General features: G+C 41.9%; 1 protein-coding gene and 1 long non-coding RNA gene across 2 annotated transcripts in view; both read left to right on the top strand.

Annotated features, from left to right (window-relative positions):
• Positions 1-1,453: 1,453 nt before the first annotated feature.
• On the top strand, positions 1,454-3,864 carry LOC106743872. The gene is made up of 3 exons (XR_001374401.1): positions 1,454-1,624; positions 2,364-2,481; positions 2,752-3,864. It is a non-coding gene; the product is annotated as an uncharacterized LOC106743872 (long non-coding RNA).
• Positions 3,865-5,338: 1,474 nt separating this feature from the next.
• The window catches only part of LOC106743875, a 20,645-nt gene continuing 8,282 nt past the window's right edge, over positions 5,339-17,701 (top strand). The window contains exon 1 of the mRNA XM_014618105.1: positions 5,339-5,371. Within this exon, the coding sequence (XP_014473591.1) occupies positions 5,339-5,371 (33 nt within the window). The remainder of the gene's footprint in view (positions 5,372-17,701) is intronic.

Here is a 17,701-nt window from a genome sequence, read left to right as displayed (position 1 = left end):
AAATCAATATTTTTGATTTTTCGAATAAGAATACTCTCCTAATTCGTCACTGAAAATTCGGCATTCTACGAATCGACTATCTTGATCATTGCAGTGATAGAGGTCCGTAAAGAGGAAACTAAATAGATGAAAATGACAGAGAATACTCGGTACGCGTACGGGGACTTTATTGTGTTGTAATTAACATTTATTATTTGCCGATCACATTATTTCCTGCTGGTTACGTGGTGGGGAACGAATTGTTTACTTACACGAATAAACACATAGTATAGAAACGCGGGAAAGTGGAGTCAATAAATGTATTTATTTACACTGCAAACTGAGGTATCAAAAGCGTTCGTTGTCTGTGCACACAATCGCAACCACTGCATGCTTTTACGCTGATTAATCCAACAGTTGATAGGCACGTACGAGATTCCGATATCGATATCGATTGTCATGGGTGGAAAACGATATCAGTAAATGCAGTTAAATGCTTTTTGTGCGCGTGAAGCGCGCCGGGTGCCGCGTGTGGAAAGTTTATTTTTTTAATAAATAAATAATCAATCAATTAAAAAAGTTAAAACAAGCGGATGTAGGCGGATATCGTCGTGCTCCAGGCGCAACGCAAATTCAATCAAATTTGTTCATGAAGAGTATAACTGTATTTCACGAATATTTTATTTAAACGCGTTTTTTAAATATTTACTATTTATACGACGAATTTCTGCATCGCAGCTATATGAAACGCGATATTCTCCTAAATGCAATCTCGGCGTTTTCTTCTTGTTTAGAAACAAAATAAATGGGAACTATTACCGGATTAATTTCGCGTACCTTCGATAAACGCGTCGCGTATTTGCAAGAGTAGCGCAGTTTGAAAACCTGTACCTGTATAACATTTACGCATGATATAATACTCTCTCTCTCTTTTTCTGAAACACAAAATTGTTATCAATTTGTGACGGAAAAGCACATAAATAAGCACGAGATTCGCGAAAAAAATTCGTGTAACTTTTCGACACAGTGCGCGCCCGTGCGTAAAAAATCCTCGACGAGGCGACTCGTCGATTCGAAAATATTAACGGAACTTCGTTGTCACGGAACTCCGGCTAATGGACGGCCGATGTTTCGCGTTTTGCGACTTCGGTCGTTAGGAAATGCCACCCCGTTGCAAAGGATCCATCGCAATCGGCGCTTGCTCTCGTCGAATCCGCTGGAGCGAACGAATCTTACCGTAATCTAACCGCCGCGGAAAAAGTGCTCGAGCAGTTGCAGTCGAGGTCAGCGGCGCGCGAGCGAGACCGTTTTTGCGACGCCGCCTCCGGCGCGTCTTTTCCGCGATGCGCGCCGATTCTCGCAGTTCCGCGCTCGCTCGCGGAATTCGCCGCGCACCAGTCGGCTTCCGATTGCCTTTCGCTCGCCCACCCGCTCGCTCCTTCGTTCACGCTCGCTCACGAGCAAGTTCACGATTAACGATGTAATTGCTAGCGCCCCGCCGCCGGTTACGTCGGCGTTGATGTAACAGCGCGTGCAACGCGCCTACCAAACGTCACGGACCATAACGAGCGATGACGACCGGCGGGATCGCGGAGAAATTGCGAGCGACGATGGAGCGCGTGGACGATGACGATAAGTCGTGACGGTATATATTTTCCTGTGGTTTTCCAGTGTCGGAACATTGAAACTACACTGTGAAAAACATTTCGTACCTGTGTTAAAATCGGCCCTTGTTCAAATCTTTGTGGTAAATTGTTAACATACCCGTGTGTTAATTTAACATTCTGTTTATGTCATCTCAACGTTGTGCCGATATTCAACATGTATAAGTGTTAAAATAATACATTTTATATTTCTCAGTTTAATTGATTAATATATTAAATTTTGTGTTAATTTGTTACATGATATTTGTGTTACTTTTTAACATATTCACTTTGTGTTAAATTAACACAAAAATTTGAGTGGCTAAATTTAACATAAAATTTTTCGCCGTGTATAGTTTTAAAGACTCGGAAAAACCGGTTTTTCTCATTTTTCTACAGATTTCTTCAGTTTCTATCCCGAAGGTAGGAAAATTTGTTTTAAAAAAGTTCATATGTGTTCGGTTAAAATCTGCGATTTTTTTCTTTTTTCCGTAAAGAAAATAAGAAATCGAAAATATCCGTAGAAAATTGGGGAAAAACCGGTTTTTCCCGAGTCTCAAAACTATAATTAAAACGGGAAATTGTATATCTTAGCGTCGAAACCGTACGATTTTATATACAAGTTAAACCAGTCACACTTTAGAGTCCCGTACTATAGTGGGTTTTCAGTATATCTATAAAGAATGCTTTATGAATAATTTATTCTTAATATACGGTACTCTTTGCATTGGTTCTTTTTAGTGCACGGGAGAGGAGGGCTTCATTCATGTTACAGCTTACGGCCACGATGGATTTAAATTCGCAACTGGAGCAGCAAGTTTCTGATCTAGAGATAAAGCGCGTAAATTACGAAAGAGAGGTAATCACATTTTTCAACTTATTGTATAATTGTTTTAATCGTTTAACACTCGATGCGATATCAGATAAAAAATGCGTAAACCATTTCCTTGCAGAGAGGAATATTTAAGAAATAATTGCACACGGGTACATTTAATTAAATCTCTATGTTATAAAATTACATGTAGACTCTCTCTCTCTCTCTCTCTTTATATATATTTCTGTTACGTAAGAATTCTCTTTGCTAAAAAATTCGATTTTTCTCTTCACTAAACTGATATCCTTTCGACAGCGCCAACCTTCGCGGCATCTCTTTGATGCGTAAGTGATCCGTAATGTGTATCAGTATGCAAGGAGGATGAGCAATTTATTTGGGCGATAGTAAAGATGCAGTCGCGCAGCCGCTCGAGAGAGTTAAATGACGGGGCAGGCATGCGCAACGAAAAATAACGGAAGGGCAATTTCTTCGTTCCCGAGGAGCGTGCAATGCTACTATTACTACTGCTACGTGCGTTTCGAGACCGCGTGACACTGGCATCGAGCTCTATCAGTCACTCAGTCAATGACAAGTACAGTAAAGTCCGTGCGAATGTTCGACGTGCGCGTCATTCTCACTTTTTACGGAAGCACATGACGCCGATAAGCACTTAATCCACTATTCCGCGCAACGTATATCACAACTCGACAAGAAAAATATCACAGCCGCGCCGAAAAGCCAGTTTTTGCAAAACGGTAAAACTGCACAGTTAGATTAGGTCACTAAAGTAGACATCGCAGTTAATGAACGAAAGTTCATCCGTGGTGCAAATTTTATTCGCGAGTTTTATTAAAATTATTAAACAGGGAATATAAAAACAAATCGAAATCTGCGAGACTAATTTGAAAAATGTCTTCATTGCAATACTCTTGGCGAACTTTTGGGTTCGCGATTCTTCCTCCTAAAGCGCAATATATCCGCAGTCATTGATTTGGAAATTTATTCGAAGGCGGAGGAAGCCAATAACCGGTTAAGCAATTTGCCTATTATGCGTGTCAGAATCGTGTAATATTTCGCGACTCGCTGACTTCACCGGACTTCCCGGATCGAAATGCATCCGTAATCAGGAGGAGCGCAATTGTTCGAATTCTTCTACAGCTACAAATCGGTACCGTGGCTCAACAATCAACTTTATAGTTCGACGTTGGTAAGAAGATTTATTTCAAAAGTTCCCTCCGAACTATGAAAGAAGCCCTCGTTAAAATTTCATCCCTTCGTTCGCGCAAACGGAAAATATATTGTCATTACACTGCAAATCCAAGTGTGTAATTTTACACATTTTGTTGTAGTCATTTTTTACACATTTGCAATTTACACGTGTTATTAATGTAATTTTACACACTTATGTGTGTAAAATCATAGTATGATGCATAATATAACACGCGTGGAAATGTGTAAAAAGTGACTACATGTGAAATTACACACTTGGATTTGCTGAGTGTACCGAGGTGAAAAGATATAAAGATATGAAATAACATAGGTATTATTGACAATACTCTATTCGCAGTACATTGAAGGAAGAATTTGGTCACGAGTACCACAAAATTTGATTAATTTGTGCCGTCCAAATGTTAGATTATTGCGACCAAATAGTTTATTTAATTCCGTTACAATACGTTATAACTAAACTAAATTATTTAATCAATCAAATTAAAATGAACAATAAAATGTCAAATTTTGATATTTGTCACCAAATCCTTCTTTCAATGTTCCAAAACTTCAATTAAGCAAAATGACGCACCGAATGCGACGTATTCTAAGTTTTCCGATAGACACGTGCACCTGGTGCTGCCCGAATTTATTAATAATATAGCATGGAGCAGAGGTTAGAAAGAAAAGCGTTTTTTTATTCACTTCTTATTTCTCTTGCCTCTGTAGAATAGTGCACGTTTGCCTTCCGCAGCATCAACATCAGAGCTGTAGAAAATAAAATTGCGATACGATTAAAAAAAAAAAATGATACACATGTACTGTTTCTTAAAAATATCGTACGTCCAACATGTTCTCCTCGTAAACCGAATGTGTAATTAAATTTGTTTTATTTCAATGTTACCACGAATCCTACAAGCAGCGGGCAGGAAAATTATATTTCAAACGTACGTCCTTTCTATAAAATAAATGTCACTTCTCTTGCCCCAAAAAACACGTCTCTATCGGCAGGTTAATCGCATATCCAAAGTAGGACAAAGCCTAGAACAAGTTTCAAACCGGAAAAGAATACAGAGCTCCGCTACGACATAGCCGGTGATCAAATATTACAGAGAATCCGGAAGGAGATCGTCCTTGTAAAGGCGATCGCAATCGTTGCACGCGCTCGGAGAGGATACTGCGGAGGACACGTCGCGTCCTCGGAAACTGGGACGACGTCTGGTCGTCCTCGGGTCACAGGTCCTCGGGAGCTGGTCCGAGAGGATTCGCGTCCGCGCTCGTTCGAGGCCGTCGCTGGGCGAGCGGGACGAACCGAAGAGGATGGTTGTTAGCGGAGGCAGCGAGCATGCATTAACAGTACTCCGGACGGGCCGGTGGTTCTCTGGTTCCCTGGTTTCTACGGCGTCCCCTTCTCATCGGAGAAGGCACCGATGTGCCCGGCACACACCGGGGAGAAGGAGTCCTTCGCGTGCCCCGGCTCGGTGCACGCGCCTCAGTCCGTCGGGGGCCTTCGTCAAAATTGCATCCCTTCCGCCTCTGGCGCGTCCTCCAGTTCGGGCGAGTGTCTCGAGTGTTCGGTAAACGCGTCTCGGGTTAACGAGAGGAGAGAACTACGGCGAGGAGATAGAGAGAGGGATAGAGCGAACGAACGAGAGAAAGAGAGAGAGAGAGAGAGAGAGCGCTCGGCGAGATCATGTGGAGAGTCCTGATCGCAGGATTTTGTACGGTGAGTCTTTCGTTCGAGAGGGGTTAAAGCGCGCGAGGTTAAGTCGCGCCTCGACGACGACGTCGCGAATATCCTCGCCTGATCGCGGCAGGGCGAAAGGTAAGCGAAGACCGATTTTTCGCCGGCGACGCGCCTCGGGCATGGAGCCCGAACGATTTATAATCCGTGACGAAATTCCGAGCGGAATTCTATCCGCGAGGGGAAACGTCTGAAAGATCGAATCGCAGACACGCCCCGCGTAATTTTAGAAATTCTATAAATTCTCGAATGTATTTTCTCAGGCCGGGTGCAGTGTGCAAAATTGTATGAAGAATGGTAATGTATATTCTGCTGGTGTAAAGAAACCACCGTTGCTACCGCATATTCGTCGCGACAGCGATAAAATTTCGTTGGCGTGATAAATTTGCGAGCAGAAATAGCTTTGTTGTTAGAACGGGACAATTTTGCCGAGCTAATTCGCCCTTAGGACATGTTAATTTGCTGTCAGAACAAAATAGTGTTTTCCCACATTTACTAATTTAATTTATTAATCTGTTCCTACTAGCGAAATAATTTGTTGATTCGGCAAAATATATCCAACGAATGGCCATCAGTGCTTTTAACAAAGTTTTTTGCTGCCCACGTAGTAATCGACAGATTTTGCACAAACATAGCATAAAATTTGCTGTGCCAAACAATTATTGTTCTCCGTGCAGCGAATGCATATTACCTGTAATAGCTAATATCATTGCTGCCGCAGCTACATTGAGAAAAACATACTCAACAATCTATTTGTGAGATATAAGATTTATCTTGCAGAAATAAGATTTATTTCTGTGAAATAAATTTTACATCCGACAGATAAATTTTGAAGTACTTTCTTCTCAATGAAAATTTATTAGCTGCGGTATACTGAGAAAAAAATACTGAAAAATTTATTTATCGGAGAAATGTAAAACTTATTTCGCAAAAATGAGGTTTATAAATTTAAATTTAAATATTACATATACTCCAGCAATAAATTTTTAAGTATTTACTTCTCAGTGTAGCAACGATATTAACTGTCCCTATTTTAGCAGTTACAGTTAGATTTTAGATTCCTATGGCTGATTCTCTGATCTCTCGTATCTCTCTCTCTCGTAACTGGTGTTACTGAGCTAGAAGGCGATTCGTTTAAGAGCACGTTGATCCGTGCGAACCGCCGAGCGCGCGGAGGTGAAAATTATCCGCGCGCGCGGTTCGAAGTCACAGATTTTTAACACATCTATATCGCTTTAGTTGACGTGCAGGGCGCAGCTTCAACCGACCCTGCCAGGATAAATCAGGCCGATCGTGGATGATGGACGATCACTAGAGCTCCATGTCATCCGTTCTTGGTGACTAATATTTGTCGCGTGGCGCCAGGCCTTTGTTTGATATTGTGTGCTGACAGTTTGTCACGCGGTTGTAATGGATCTGCGCGCGATGATTAGACGTTGGTTTTACCCGGCGCGTCGCTGATTTCGCCGATTTACCGCCGCGTTAACAGCTTCTTCCGTGCGCGCGAGGAAGACACATCGGGGAAGGCGAGAACCGCCTATCGATCCGCGAAGTCGAGCTCGCGAATCGTATTATAAGAAATCGTCGCGATAAATCATGTCGCTTCGGCGAAATTACGAATTTATTCCGTGTATGTGATCATCGGACCACCTTCGACGAATTTCCCGAGCGAACTTCTCCACTCTCAGCCTAGCCGAGCCGAGATTCTCAATGAAATCGCGATTTTCAATAAAATCTGACGCCGTATCGCGCGAAGTACCTCGACGAAGTAAAAAGGCATCGCCGTGTCGCAGCTCCTATCGGCCCTCGTCCTTGGATGTCACGCTTTAGTCTCGCGACATTTAATTACACCTGCTACACGGCCGGACTTATCTTCTCTATTTATTCGCGCGTCCGCTCGAGAACTGTTCGTCGTTTTTCTCACATGGCGCCCACCGCGAAATATCTGCCAATAATGACAACGTCAATTAATTTCCGGCGAAAGAGAGAGAAAGAGAGAGAGAGAGACCGCCGCGAAAGACCGCCGAGGAGATATCCCGCGGCGAGGCAGAGCCGATCGGTTCATTTTAACTGGGACGCACGACGATCTTCCTCGCGTTGCTCCTTTTGCGTAGAAAAAAAAAAGAGAGAACAAAGGAAAAAGGGAAAAGGAAGAAGTACTTACGACAGGCTCGATATATTTTTATATTACGTCCCCCGCGCGTCGGAAACCAAGCCTGTCGTCGAGGAGCTCGTTGCGAGGAGCGATTCGCTTTAATTTTCCCCGACCGCTTTTCGTCGCCTGCGAAAGACAGAGGGAAAGAGAGAGAGAGAGGGAGAGGAGAGGAGAAAGAAAGAGAGGATAAACGCGGCGGCGTGCACGCCGCGTCGACACGGCCGGGGGATAATTTAAAATGCACACCATTATTAATACGTGACGTTCGAGGCGACGAAACGCGATAACGGGCAATTTAAAGCGAGCCGCACGAGCGAGCCATTGATACGTTTGAAATATTAATGGCTTTCCCAAACGACGAAATAATTGAATTGTGTCGGACGTCTCCCCGCGACTGTACCCCGCCGACTAATTCCGCCGTGAAACGCGATATATTGCGAAATATACTTTGACATGTGCGAGCGCGAAGGGGAGGAGAGAGAGAGAGAGAGAGAGGGAAGTGACAGCAAGAATTATGTACGTACATCGCGATAGTGTCGTGATTACTTTGAATAAATAATTTACGCGTCGCTATTTTGGTTACTGCTTTCGCTTTTTCTCTGCGGTATGAGTTACACGAGAAGCATCGTGTGTAATAACGCTGCGTATGTAACGTAATAACGGGGACAGGGGAGATTTTCGACCATAAGTGAGACAATTTTTACCGCGGAATATATGTGGCAATTCTTATTAACGCGTTGTTGCGCGTCGATCGCGAAGCATCTGCACGTTGCTTTGTCACGACGGGTTCCCCACCCGTCCCTCAAAGTTTCACCGGACTTTTCGTTGAAATGCATTCAATTTAAAGTTTAAATGAGAATTAAAATTAATCCGTTTACAGATGATTGAAGTTCTAATTATGCGTCGCCGACCGCCGCGCAGCGGTTTCGACGACGCGAAGGTGGCCCGCGTTTTCTGGAGTGACGCGTTAAGGGGGTATTCTCATTTGGAACGTTTCGTTTGGTAGATGACTTTTACGACTTTTTTAACCATAAGATATGCAGTTCTGAAGTTTTGCATAAATATTTAGAAGCCGTTCGAAAATTACGTCACGCGAAATTTGGGTATTTTTTACCTTCCCTCTCTCTTTCGTCACGATTTCGTCACAAAGTATTTGCCCTTTTCCTATATAATGTGACATGTAGAATTACTTCCTCCCCCTCCGTTGGCACGTAGAATCAAAAAAATATTTTATAATTATATTATGCACGGAAAAAAAATTTGGTTGAATTTATTAAATAGTGAATGAATCAAATGCATCTTGGTTAAAGGAAAGAGATTTTCTGGTTCTTATAATCTAAATTCAGTCCAATCAGAAATTCTGTTTCCTTCAAAACGCGTTTGGTTCGTTCACTGTCTGGTAAATTCAACCAAATTTTTCTTTCTATGCGAATAATAATTATTAGACTGCACGCTCTTTTTCTAAAACACAAATAATGTTTAAACATTTAATATTAAATTAATTATTTTATCATTTTGATTAGTAAAAGTTTTTCAAGGAATAAATAATTAAAAATTTGTATTTTGATTATTAACACAAAATCATGTCCAAACTTACAAATTTTCACCAAATTTAACCAAATGTGTCACAAATGCAAGGTGGATAACAACAAACAAAGTGGATAACCACGCACATCCATATTTACCAATTAGGCCATCTGATGTGACATTTCATTGACCTTATTCCCCCCCTCCCCTTCCCTGCCATCATAAATTGTCACGCAAGCTAATAGACTTCCCTCCTTCCATTATAATGTGACGTAATTATTGAATGTTTTTGCTTTACTTTAGTTATGTTTTGACTATATATTATAATTTCTACGCATTATTATTTTTAATATTAATAAAGTTATAAATAATCTTGTTAGCGTTGACCGCGAAAGGTTAGTTGCCATAATTTCGAACGTTATAGGCTTCTCCGAAAACCAAAATAGCAAAGATATTATTAAATTATAAACTTGTGATTATTGCTTCTACCACGATGCAGTCAATATCTCTAATACTTCGATTTTAAGAACTCCCAAGGCTGGCCAAAATTCGATTTTTCTGTTTAAAGTCGTGCCATTTTGTCGAAAATCAATTCTGCATCGTAACAGGGACGACGATAGCCACAAGTTTATTAATATTGAGAATAATGTGTAAAAATGATTGTATATACAGTTAAAATATAAATTAATATTTGTACAAAATTTCAGAATTGCATGTCTTCTAGTTTTCTCGAAAAAAATTTCCGAAAGTCATCCACAAAACGATGTTTCAAATGAAAATACCTTTTTAAACGACGATCGCGATCGAGGCAATTGTTGGCGCGAAAAATGCTCCCGCTCTCGCAGAGGGACACGCCGCATTGCCGAATAATAACGGATCCGCTTGAATTCAATTGAACGCGCAATTCAGAAATACTAATTGTATTATTCGCGGATACGGTCACTCATTTCAGACTCTCGCGCGCTTTTCAGTCCGCGTTATTATATTTCGAAACTCTATTTTTCTCCGCCCCCCTCCTCCTCCCGGGGCTTTCGTTACCTCTCGCCCTGTCTCGGTAAAATTCTTCGGTAACGTCCGGCAGGTCTGGGTACACGCACGCGGCGCGTCGCACATTTTATGCCCACTAATTAAACGTCCTTTCATGTCGCCAAATTCCGAGCCATCTCCGAGAGCGGTTTATTCGGCGGAATAGGACGCGGAGTGCGCATTTGTCGCACGCCGAAGGATTTAACTGTACCGAATTGTGCCGGACGGTGGGCGACTCGAGCCGCCGATGCCGCGGATGAGCGAGTCACACCGCTAAAGTGGCATTAAAAAAAAACGGGATTTATGAAGTCATAAAGAGAAGGTTTGCGGTTCTTTCAAATGAGACTGAACAAAAAAAAATGCCGGACTGTACCCGGCGGCCAATCGCGGCCGCTCGTCTCGCGTGGCGGATTTCGAGCTGCCTGTCCTCTCCCGTTACACGATCCCGCCCGTCTCTCCCGGTGAGAAACGAAATCCCGATCGCGTATAAGCTGAGCGGTTTTATTAGCCGCCTCTCCCTATCGAGCCTCCTCTCCGCGCTATAAATTATACGGTTTATTCCAGGAGCCGCGCGACCTTAATTTTAATCGCGGTACTTTTCGACCGGACGAACGAGCACGTTACGAGGATGTTTACGAATATATGTAACGAATATAAAATTGTTTTTAGCTGCTTGTAAATACTTAGAAACGTTTGATATTATTCACTTATTCAATATTGAATGATCTCTTCTTACGAACACATCATTCTTACGAACATGATATTATCTGGAACAGTTATAAAATTCCAGCCGAGGGCACTGAGAAACCCATTTGGTCGACTTAGGCCGGTATTTATAGTCGGATCTTGTAATTAAGACCGTCTTAAGTTTATCTTCAGATGCTGTACGGTTTATTTCATTGGCTACGAAACATCTGAAGATGAACTTAAGACAGTCTTAAATATAAGATCCGACTATGAAGATCCAGCCTTAAATTAATTATTTGGATTTGGGCAAACAAATATTTTGGTTATAAGAACTAAATCTCAGAGAACCAAACTTTGGTTTTCTCATAATCATAATAAATTTGTTTGCCCGCATTCAAGTAAGAATTTAATTTAAGTCAAAAATTTAAGTAAAATGGGTTTCTCAATGTGACATCTTTCCATACTGAAAGAAGAATTTGGTACTAAGATTTAGTTTATATATTTTTTAGCCAATAATGTTCGGAACTTTTAATAACTCGGCTTCCAATCTATGAATTTCATTGTCAAATGTCGAATTATACCAATTTTTGGAGGCTTCAAATATATCGAAGAGTATTCGTCCTACTGTATACAGTATATTATAATATTATAATATAGTATAATATTATAGTATATATGGAATTCAATAATTTGGTTATAATAATCAAAAATATTTGGTTAAAACGTATTAACCAAATCTTAGTGATTGTTACTAAATCCTTTTTTCAGCATGCGCATGACGCTGCACGTAGAGCGTATGAATTAATCAATAAAATTCGTATGAATCAATTAATAAAATTTTTCCGTGATAAGGAACAATCACTGAAATGCATTGGGTTGATGCGAAAGTTCATTCCGTTTCTTCATTAATTCTTTGTTCGGAAATTCCAGAATTTCTATGACCGCGAGATCAGTAGATGCAGTTATCGGAAGGGTCATGGCAAGTCGCCGAACAAAATGGCGCATATTTGATTGATTGTATTCGAAAATAAATAAATATGTACATTTTAATTAAAAAATCGAACTCTAGCATCAACTCGATACATTTGACCTGTGTGCATTGTCATTCCCGTAAAAATTTGTGAAAATTTCGCAGCTTCCTCGGGGGAGATACGCGTGCATATCCGAGAAGAGGTGCCAATACGAATCCGAGCTCTGCGTTTTAATTTATCAAGATTAATCTCTCGGCTCGCTCTTTTAGCTTAATTCGAACAAAACATCCTTCGCTCTGCTTTGCCGAGTCCTCGCGCGTCGACACGCGCGTAATCGCTCGACCGTCGCCATGCCTCCGACGAGTCGCAATTTCCGTCGAGCCGGCGCGGAGTTTATCGGGAAAACATTAGCGTGTCGATGAAAATTGCTCGACGAAAAACACGTAATAGACGCACAGCCGTCTTGCCTCGTCTTCCAAACACTCAGATCTACCCGAACCCGCGCGATTCGCTCGTCTACGATGCCATTAAGAATATTGACTTCGCCCGTGCAGTCGTCGAACGGTCCCCGAATAGTCGTCGATACAATATTCGACAATTGTCGATCGCTGCCTCGTGCAATTCTACTCTCGCGCGCTCTTGGCGCTCGTTCGGTGAATTTCACGCGGAGATATTCACGATAATAAATCCCCACCGCTGCTTTCATTATCCAATTTAGAGAGAGATTATTATTGCAGCAACGAAAATAATGTAAAAAAAAAGAGCGCATACACGCGGTAGAACGAGTTTATCTCTCGCTGAGTCTTCAATTTCAACATTTTCCCCAAATAATTATTATCTTCCGTTGCGTTCGCTCCCTTCGCGAAGAATCTCCGATTAATTCTCGACCGAGTATCGCACACGCGAGCTACGAAATGCGAAGAACGTGATTTTCCTCGAGACCTTTTTCCTTAACTGCGCGTCCGTCTGCGTTTACCGCATATTTGCCCGACCCTTCACAGACGGAGAGAGAGAGGGGGAGAAAAAGTTGCACCATCGCCGCATCGTTGCCAGTCTGCCGACTGCTGCTCGCGTAATTTGCGCGTTACTTCCCGACTTTGATGAATTTTATACCAGCTGGGCTTTTTCGGCGCTGCGGAACCGCCTCAAACGGAATGAGCGTCGCGAATTTCACGAGAATTAAACGAGAGAGCGAGTGCATCCGACGCGCGGATTTACCCCTCGACCCTTTTTCGACCGAGGTAAATCCCCCGCACGCGGAGAAGCGTCGTACGTGGCGTGCGATTCCGAGTGTTTCGACTCTCGGTCGCTAAAGATTCGCGCCGAACGCGACCGGAAACGCCGGGAGACGCGAGAGAGACGGCACTGTACTTCGCAAATTGAACTTTCGAAGACACAATAAGCGGGTTTACACGCATCGACATCCTATTCTCCGCGGAAGATCCGTGCGATCGAGTGATCCGCTTCTGCATCCGCGATTTCAGCGATCTATTGGATCCGAAGATCCCGACGGTCCCGGGCGACGTGCAAGAGCAATTCGTGCCTCAATGGATCCGCGAATCTGTGAATCTAACGGTGTATGCGTGCGAACGATCCGCGGCTCGAGCCGCCGTCTACGCGCGTCTACGAATTTAACGATCCGCCCTACCTACCTACGGGAGCATGAATTTACGAACCGGCCGCTCAATGAACCCTGCGACTCGGCTCCATCATTGGAGCCGAAACCCGTTTTCTACGTTAATGACATTAGACGGCAACGTCGGTCGAATTCGATCTTTCTCGTCTCGGGATACGACTTCACAGTATCATTTCAAATTGTCGTCTTCTAACGCGCCTTTCAACATTTAAAAATTCGTCCCTTGCACTTCCTGAACCCCACCAATGTTGGAGTGAGACAAGATATTTATTAACATGCTCTCGATTAACAACTCTCAATATAATACTTTTTTCTTTGATAATTTAATAATATTTTCTTTAATCATTTCTCAGTGTCCACACTCATTTGTACTGTTGGATCACACTGGAATTATGACTGAATTTATGATGTGTGTTATCATCTTTAGTGATATATTTCTTTATACACATCGTGAAAAATTACAACACACGTAATAATTTCAGTCATAATTCTGGTATGGTCCACCATTACAAAATTTCGTGATAATTTTCACTACAATATTTTCTTCGTGTACAAAAACATTTTGTACTCTGTGTTTGGAATTTCGATTTTTCCGTCCGTTAAATATTTTCTGAAAATAAATTCTCATATATTCTCAATATTACATAAATTTAATACTTGTCACACTTTTTTCAACACATATAGATAAATATCTACTTATATGAAGGAAATATATTATATACAGTCAATTAAATTTTTACTTTTAGTAAATATTTGACAAAGAGTATCGGAATAGTCATTTGATTTGGGCCGCAGGTAAATATTACTCGAACGGTGGGACTTTTCTTCAATGTACTCTCAGTAACGCGCGATTCACAGGTTGGAGAACGAGAGAGAGAGAGAGAGAGAGAGAAGGAGTTTCAGAACTTCGTCGAGATAAGTGAAACGCGATTTTACTCCTTTTTCGCGTGTCTTTAATCAACAACACACGCGCTTCCTCCCAGCGCGTCGTGGTGGTGATTCGTTGCCATCTCGCTGGGCGATCTTTTTACTCCGCCTGCGTCGGAAAGCGATTGCGGCGTGAAGGCAACGCACCTGCCGCGGTAAATACATACGCATGAACTCACGGATCGGATCTGATATCCGCGATACGGCGCGATCGGGAGCGGAGCTGTCTCGAAAAAAGAGAAAAAAAAGAAGAACGCACGGCCTACCATGACCCGTACGGTGAGCGCGAGCTGTAAGCGTACGCCGCTCGCTCGAGCAATATATAACGTGTATGGTACACATAACGAATATCTTACGCGATCACCAGAGCGTTTCCTTACACCGTTATCCGTATCGAAGTGGGTTCTCGTTCTGGTCGCGTGCTGGTCACCCTGTTCCTTACCAATAGCAACGTAATGCCATTGTAAACGCCGGCACCGAGGTCGTCCTCGAGTCATCGAATGAGCGGTGGCGCCGGCACCGCCGCGCGCACGCGGACGACGGTTCTTTCATGCCGATAATTAATGCGAGTATCGCCGATGAAAGGCGGGCGTCCCGCGGATCGTAACGTAGATTAATTGTGAGCTTAATCGCTTTTATTGTAGCGCGCGAACGAACGAACGAACGAGCGGACGCGCCTACCTCGAGGGCCCGTAAAGTATAATAAAGCGTACATATTCCATTCCATTTCGCGCCGATGCAAGGCAAATGACCGCGAGAGGGAAGCTCGCTCGCGTGACACGGCGCACAAAGTACTAATTAAGGAGCGATTAAAATGATCGTATTCATGTGCTCGCATTCGCCGCATGTGCGAACGCGCAAAAGTTGCAACAAAATCATTTCGCGGCATATTCTCTTTCTCCCTCTCTCTCTCTCTCTCTCCCCCTCGACGCAACGATGAAATCAATAATCGGCGTTTTTCATGAGTCTCGCTCGTACTCGTGTATATTAGGCTGCGTTCCAATATTCACTGCTGCAAATTTGTAGTATGCGTAACTTGATCTATAGATTTTCAGCGCTGGCAGTGAATTTCGGAACGCAGCCGGCCGGAGGCAACGCGAGACGATTGCATCCCGAAACGATCTGAGTTCGAGTACTTAAAACACCGAATCCGGCCGCTGTAATAATTTTGTAATAAAATGGCATCTATTTCATTGCGAAACACGTGATTATTACTGAATTATATATCGTTTTGAACAAAGAATTAATCTTTATGGCGAGTACAACTATTATATCGTTTCTTGCGATATTAAATTAATGCGTGTAAATTATAAATCACACACTTCTACTTCATATTTACAACAGAAACGAATGGTTCAAAATTAGAATTCTTGCCTTAGGAGATAGTCGATTAACTGTGTGATTACAAATAATTGAAGTAGAAATGTAAATGAGCAGGAGTCAAAATGATTGGAGTCAAAGTCGACTTAGGAAGAAAGTAATTTGTAGCGGCAAAACGATGCATTCTACAGTTAAATGATTTTTATTTAATTCTATATAATTCTATTTTAGAAGATTGTTCAGTTTATAAATTATGTTTATACACACACACACACACACACACACATATAAACACATGTGCATATATATATAATAGTTTACGAACATGTTAATAAAATGATGTTACTTTTATGACAATAAGCATCTACGATTATAATTGTTCTGTCATTTATATTACTTCTCCTATTTAAATTTGTTCACATTTTTGTACTACTTCTTATTGATTCCGCGATTTAATTACAAAGATTGACTCGGCTAATACAAACACGGTCAGTCGCCAGGTTCTAAGGAGCCTAATCCAAGTTTCGAGCGTGGACGCGGTTTGCGAAACTACTGTGCGAGACACTATAAGGGCGTCCAATTCCTTATTCACGTTTCGCACGCTAATTTCGACCGGACTCGCGACTCGTAACTAGCCTCGACCCGAAAAACGTCGAGCGTGGAAACGGGGATTGAAATCGTTCGAAGCGTTTATCCCGGGTAACTAGGGCAAACGGGCGCTTGTCATTTCGGTAGAAATGTAGAAAGTAAATCTGGTCGACGGGGAGGAAAGAAGAGGAATTGAAAATAATGCGCGATCCGCTATGGCGCCGCGAGCGCGACTAAACGGCGGTAAATTGCCGTGAAAAAAGACGTTGGCTGCATAACAGTTACAGAACAATACGGTTGTTAGGTTTTAGTCACTATTTACGCGAGTTCACTGCGACGTGCAACTCTGTACGCTCACGTACGCGTACATCGTTCCGCACATTCGTACGTATCGTGCGATTGCACTATGTGGCAACGACGTCGTGCTCTATCCGCTATATAGTAGTATTTTAGCGACAAACGTAAAGAAAACCTCATCAGAAGCGACGGGAACTGGCGTTTTGCAGAACGCATCGGGGCACGTTAAAAAATGCTGTTTTCGGATAAAAAGTACGAGCGCCTCGCGAAAATTGCACAAGCAAACACTCCGCATAAGTGCATATTGTTTTCGCATTCTGCGAGACGGACGAATTCGCGGCGAAGCGTAATATACACGTCGCGCGCTTTAATCGGATAAAATATTTTTATTTCGAAACGCGAAACGAACGCCGGCAGGATGCGTGGCCCGGAGCGTCCGATCGTTCTGTCTTTTGATTCTGTTTTCTTTTGATTCCTTGAAGCCCAGACTTTTTCCGTTCAGAGGGGAACACGTGTATTACACAAGCTGTCTGGCAGATTAAAAAAGGAAGGAAACATTCCTCGCGCGTTCTTCCTCGTTCTCTTTATCGACTATTTCGCTTGGCGCGAGGCAGCATAATTTAATTAACTCGTAAATATCGTCCTGCTAAAACAGTGTCGAATAGTCATAGTCATAAATTATCATGAAAATTACACAGAGAGGAAGATTCCTTTGGATTTAGTATACATATTTGTTTAACTTGGATTTGCTTGATATAAACAACATAATTTAATATCATTTTGTTTGAATGAAAATGTTGTTCCACTAAAATAAACCAAGTTACGCGATAGAAAAAAACAGCAGAAAAAGAGGTGGTATAACGGACTCTTTTATGGCTCTCTTTAATATCTCCGTTATCAAGTGACGAATTCTAATGATTATTTATGGAATTATTTGTTTAGACGAATTATGTAATGTTGCTATATTTTTATAAATAACGCCTAATAAATATTTCATAACTTTGAATCTAGAATCAATTGAACGACATTTTGACGAATGTAATCGTTCAGTTCTCGATATAAAATATTGATTATTAATAAAATTATTAAAATAGAGGGCCATAATACCATTTTTTCTCTATTTATTGCAAAAATAATATTTCTTTTTCAATTTAAAAAAATTTACTTTGTTATATATT

Source organism: Dinoponera quadriceps, unplaced genomic scaffold (genome assembly GCF_001313825.1).
Source record: "Dinoponera quadriceps isolate SergipeBrazil2010 unplaced genomic scaffold, ASM131382v1 scaffold1070, whole genome shotgun sequence".
NCBI lineage: Eukaryota > Metazoa > Arthropoda > Insecta > Hymenoptera > Formicidae > Dinoponera > Dinoponera quadriceps.
This window is presented reverse-complemented; position numbering and strand designations above follow the sequence as displayed.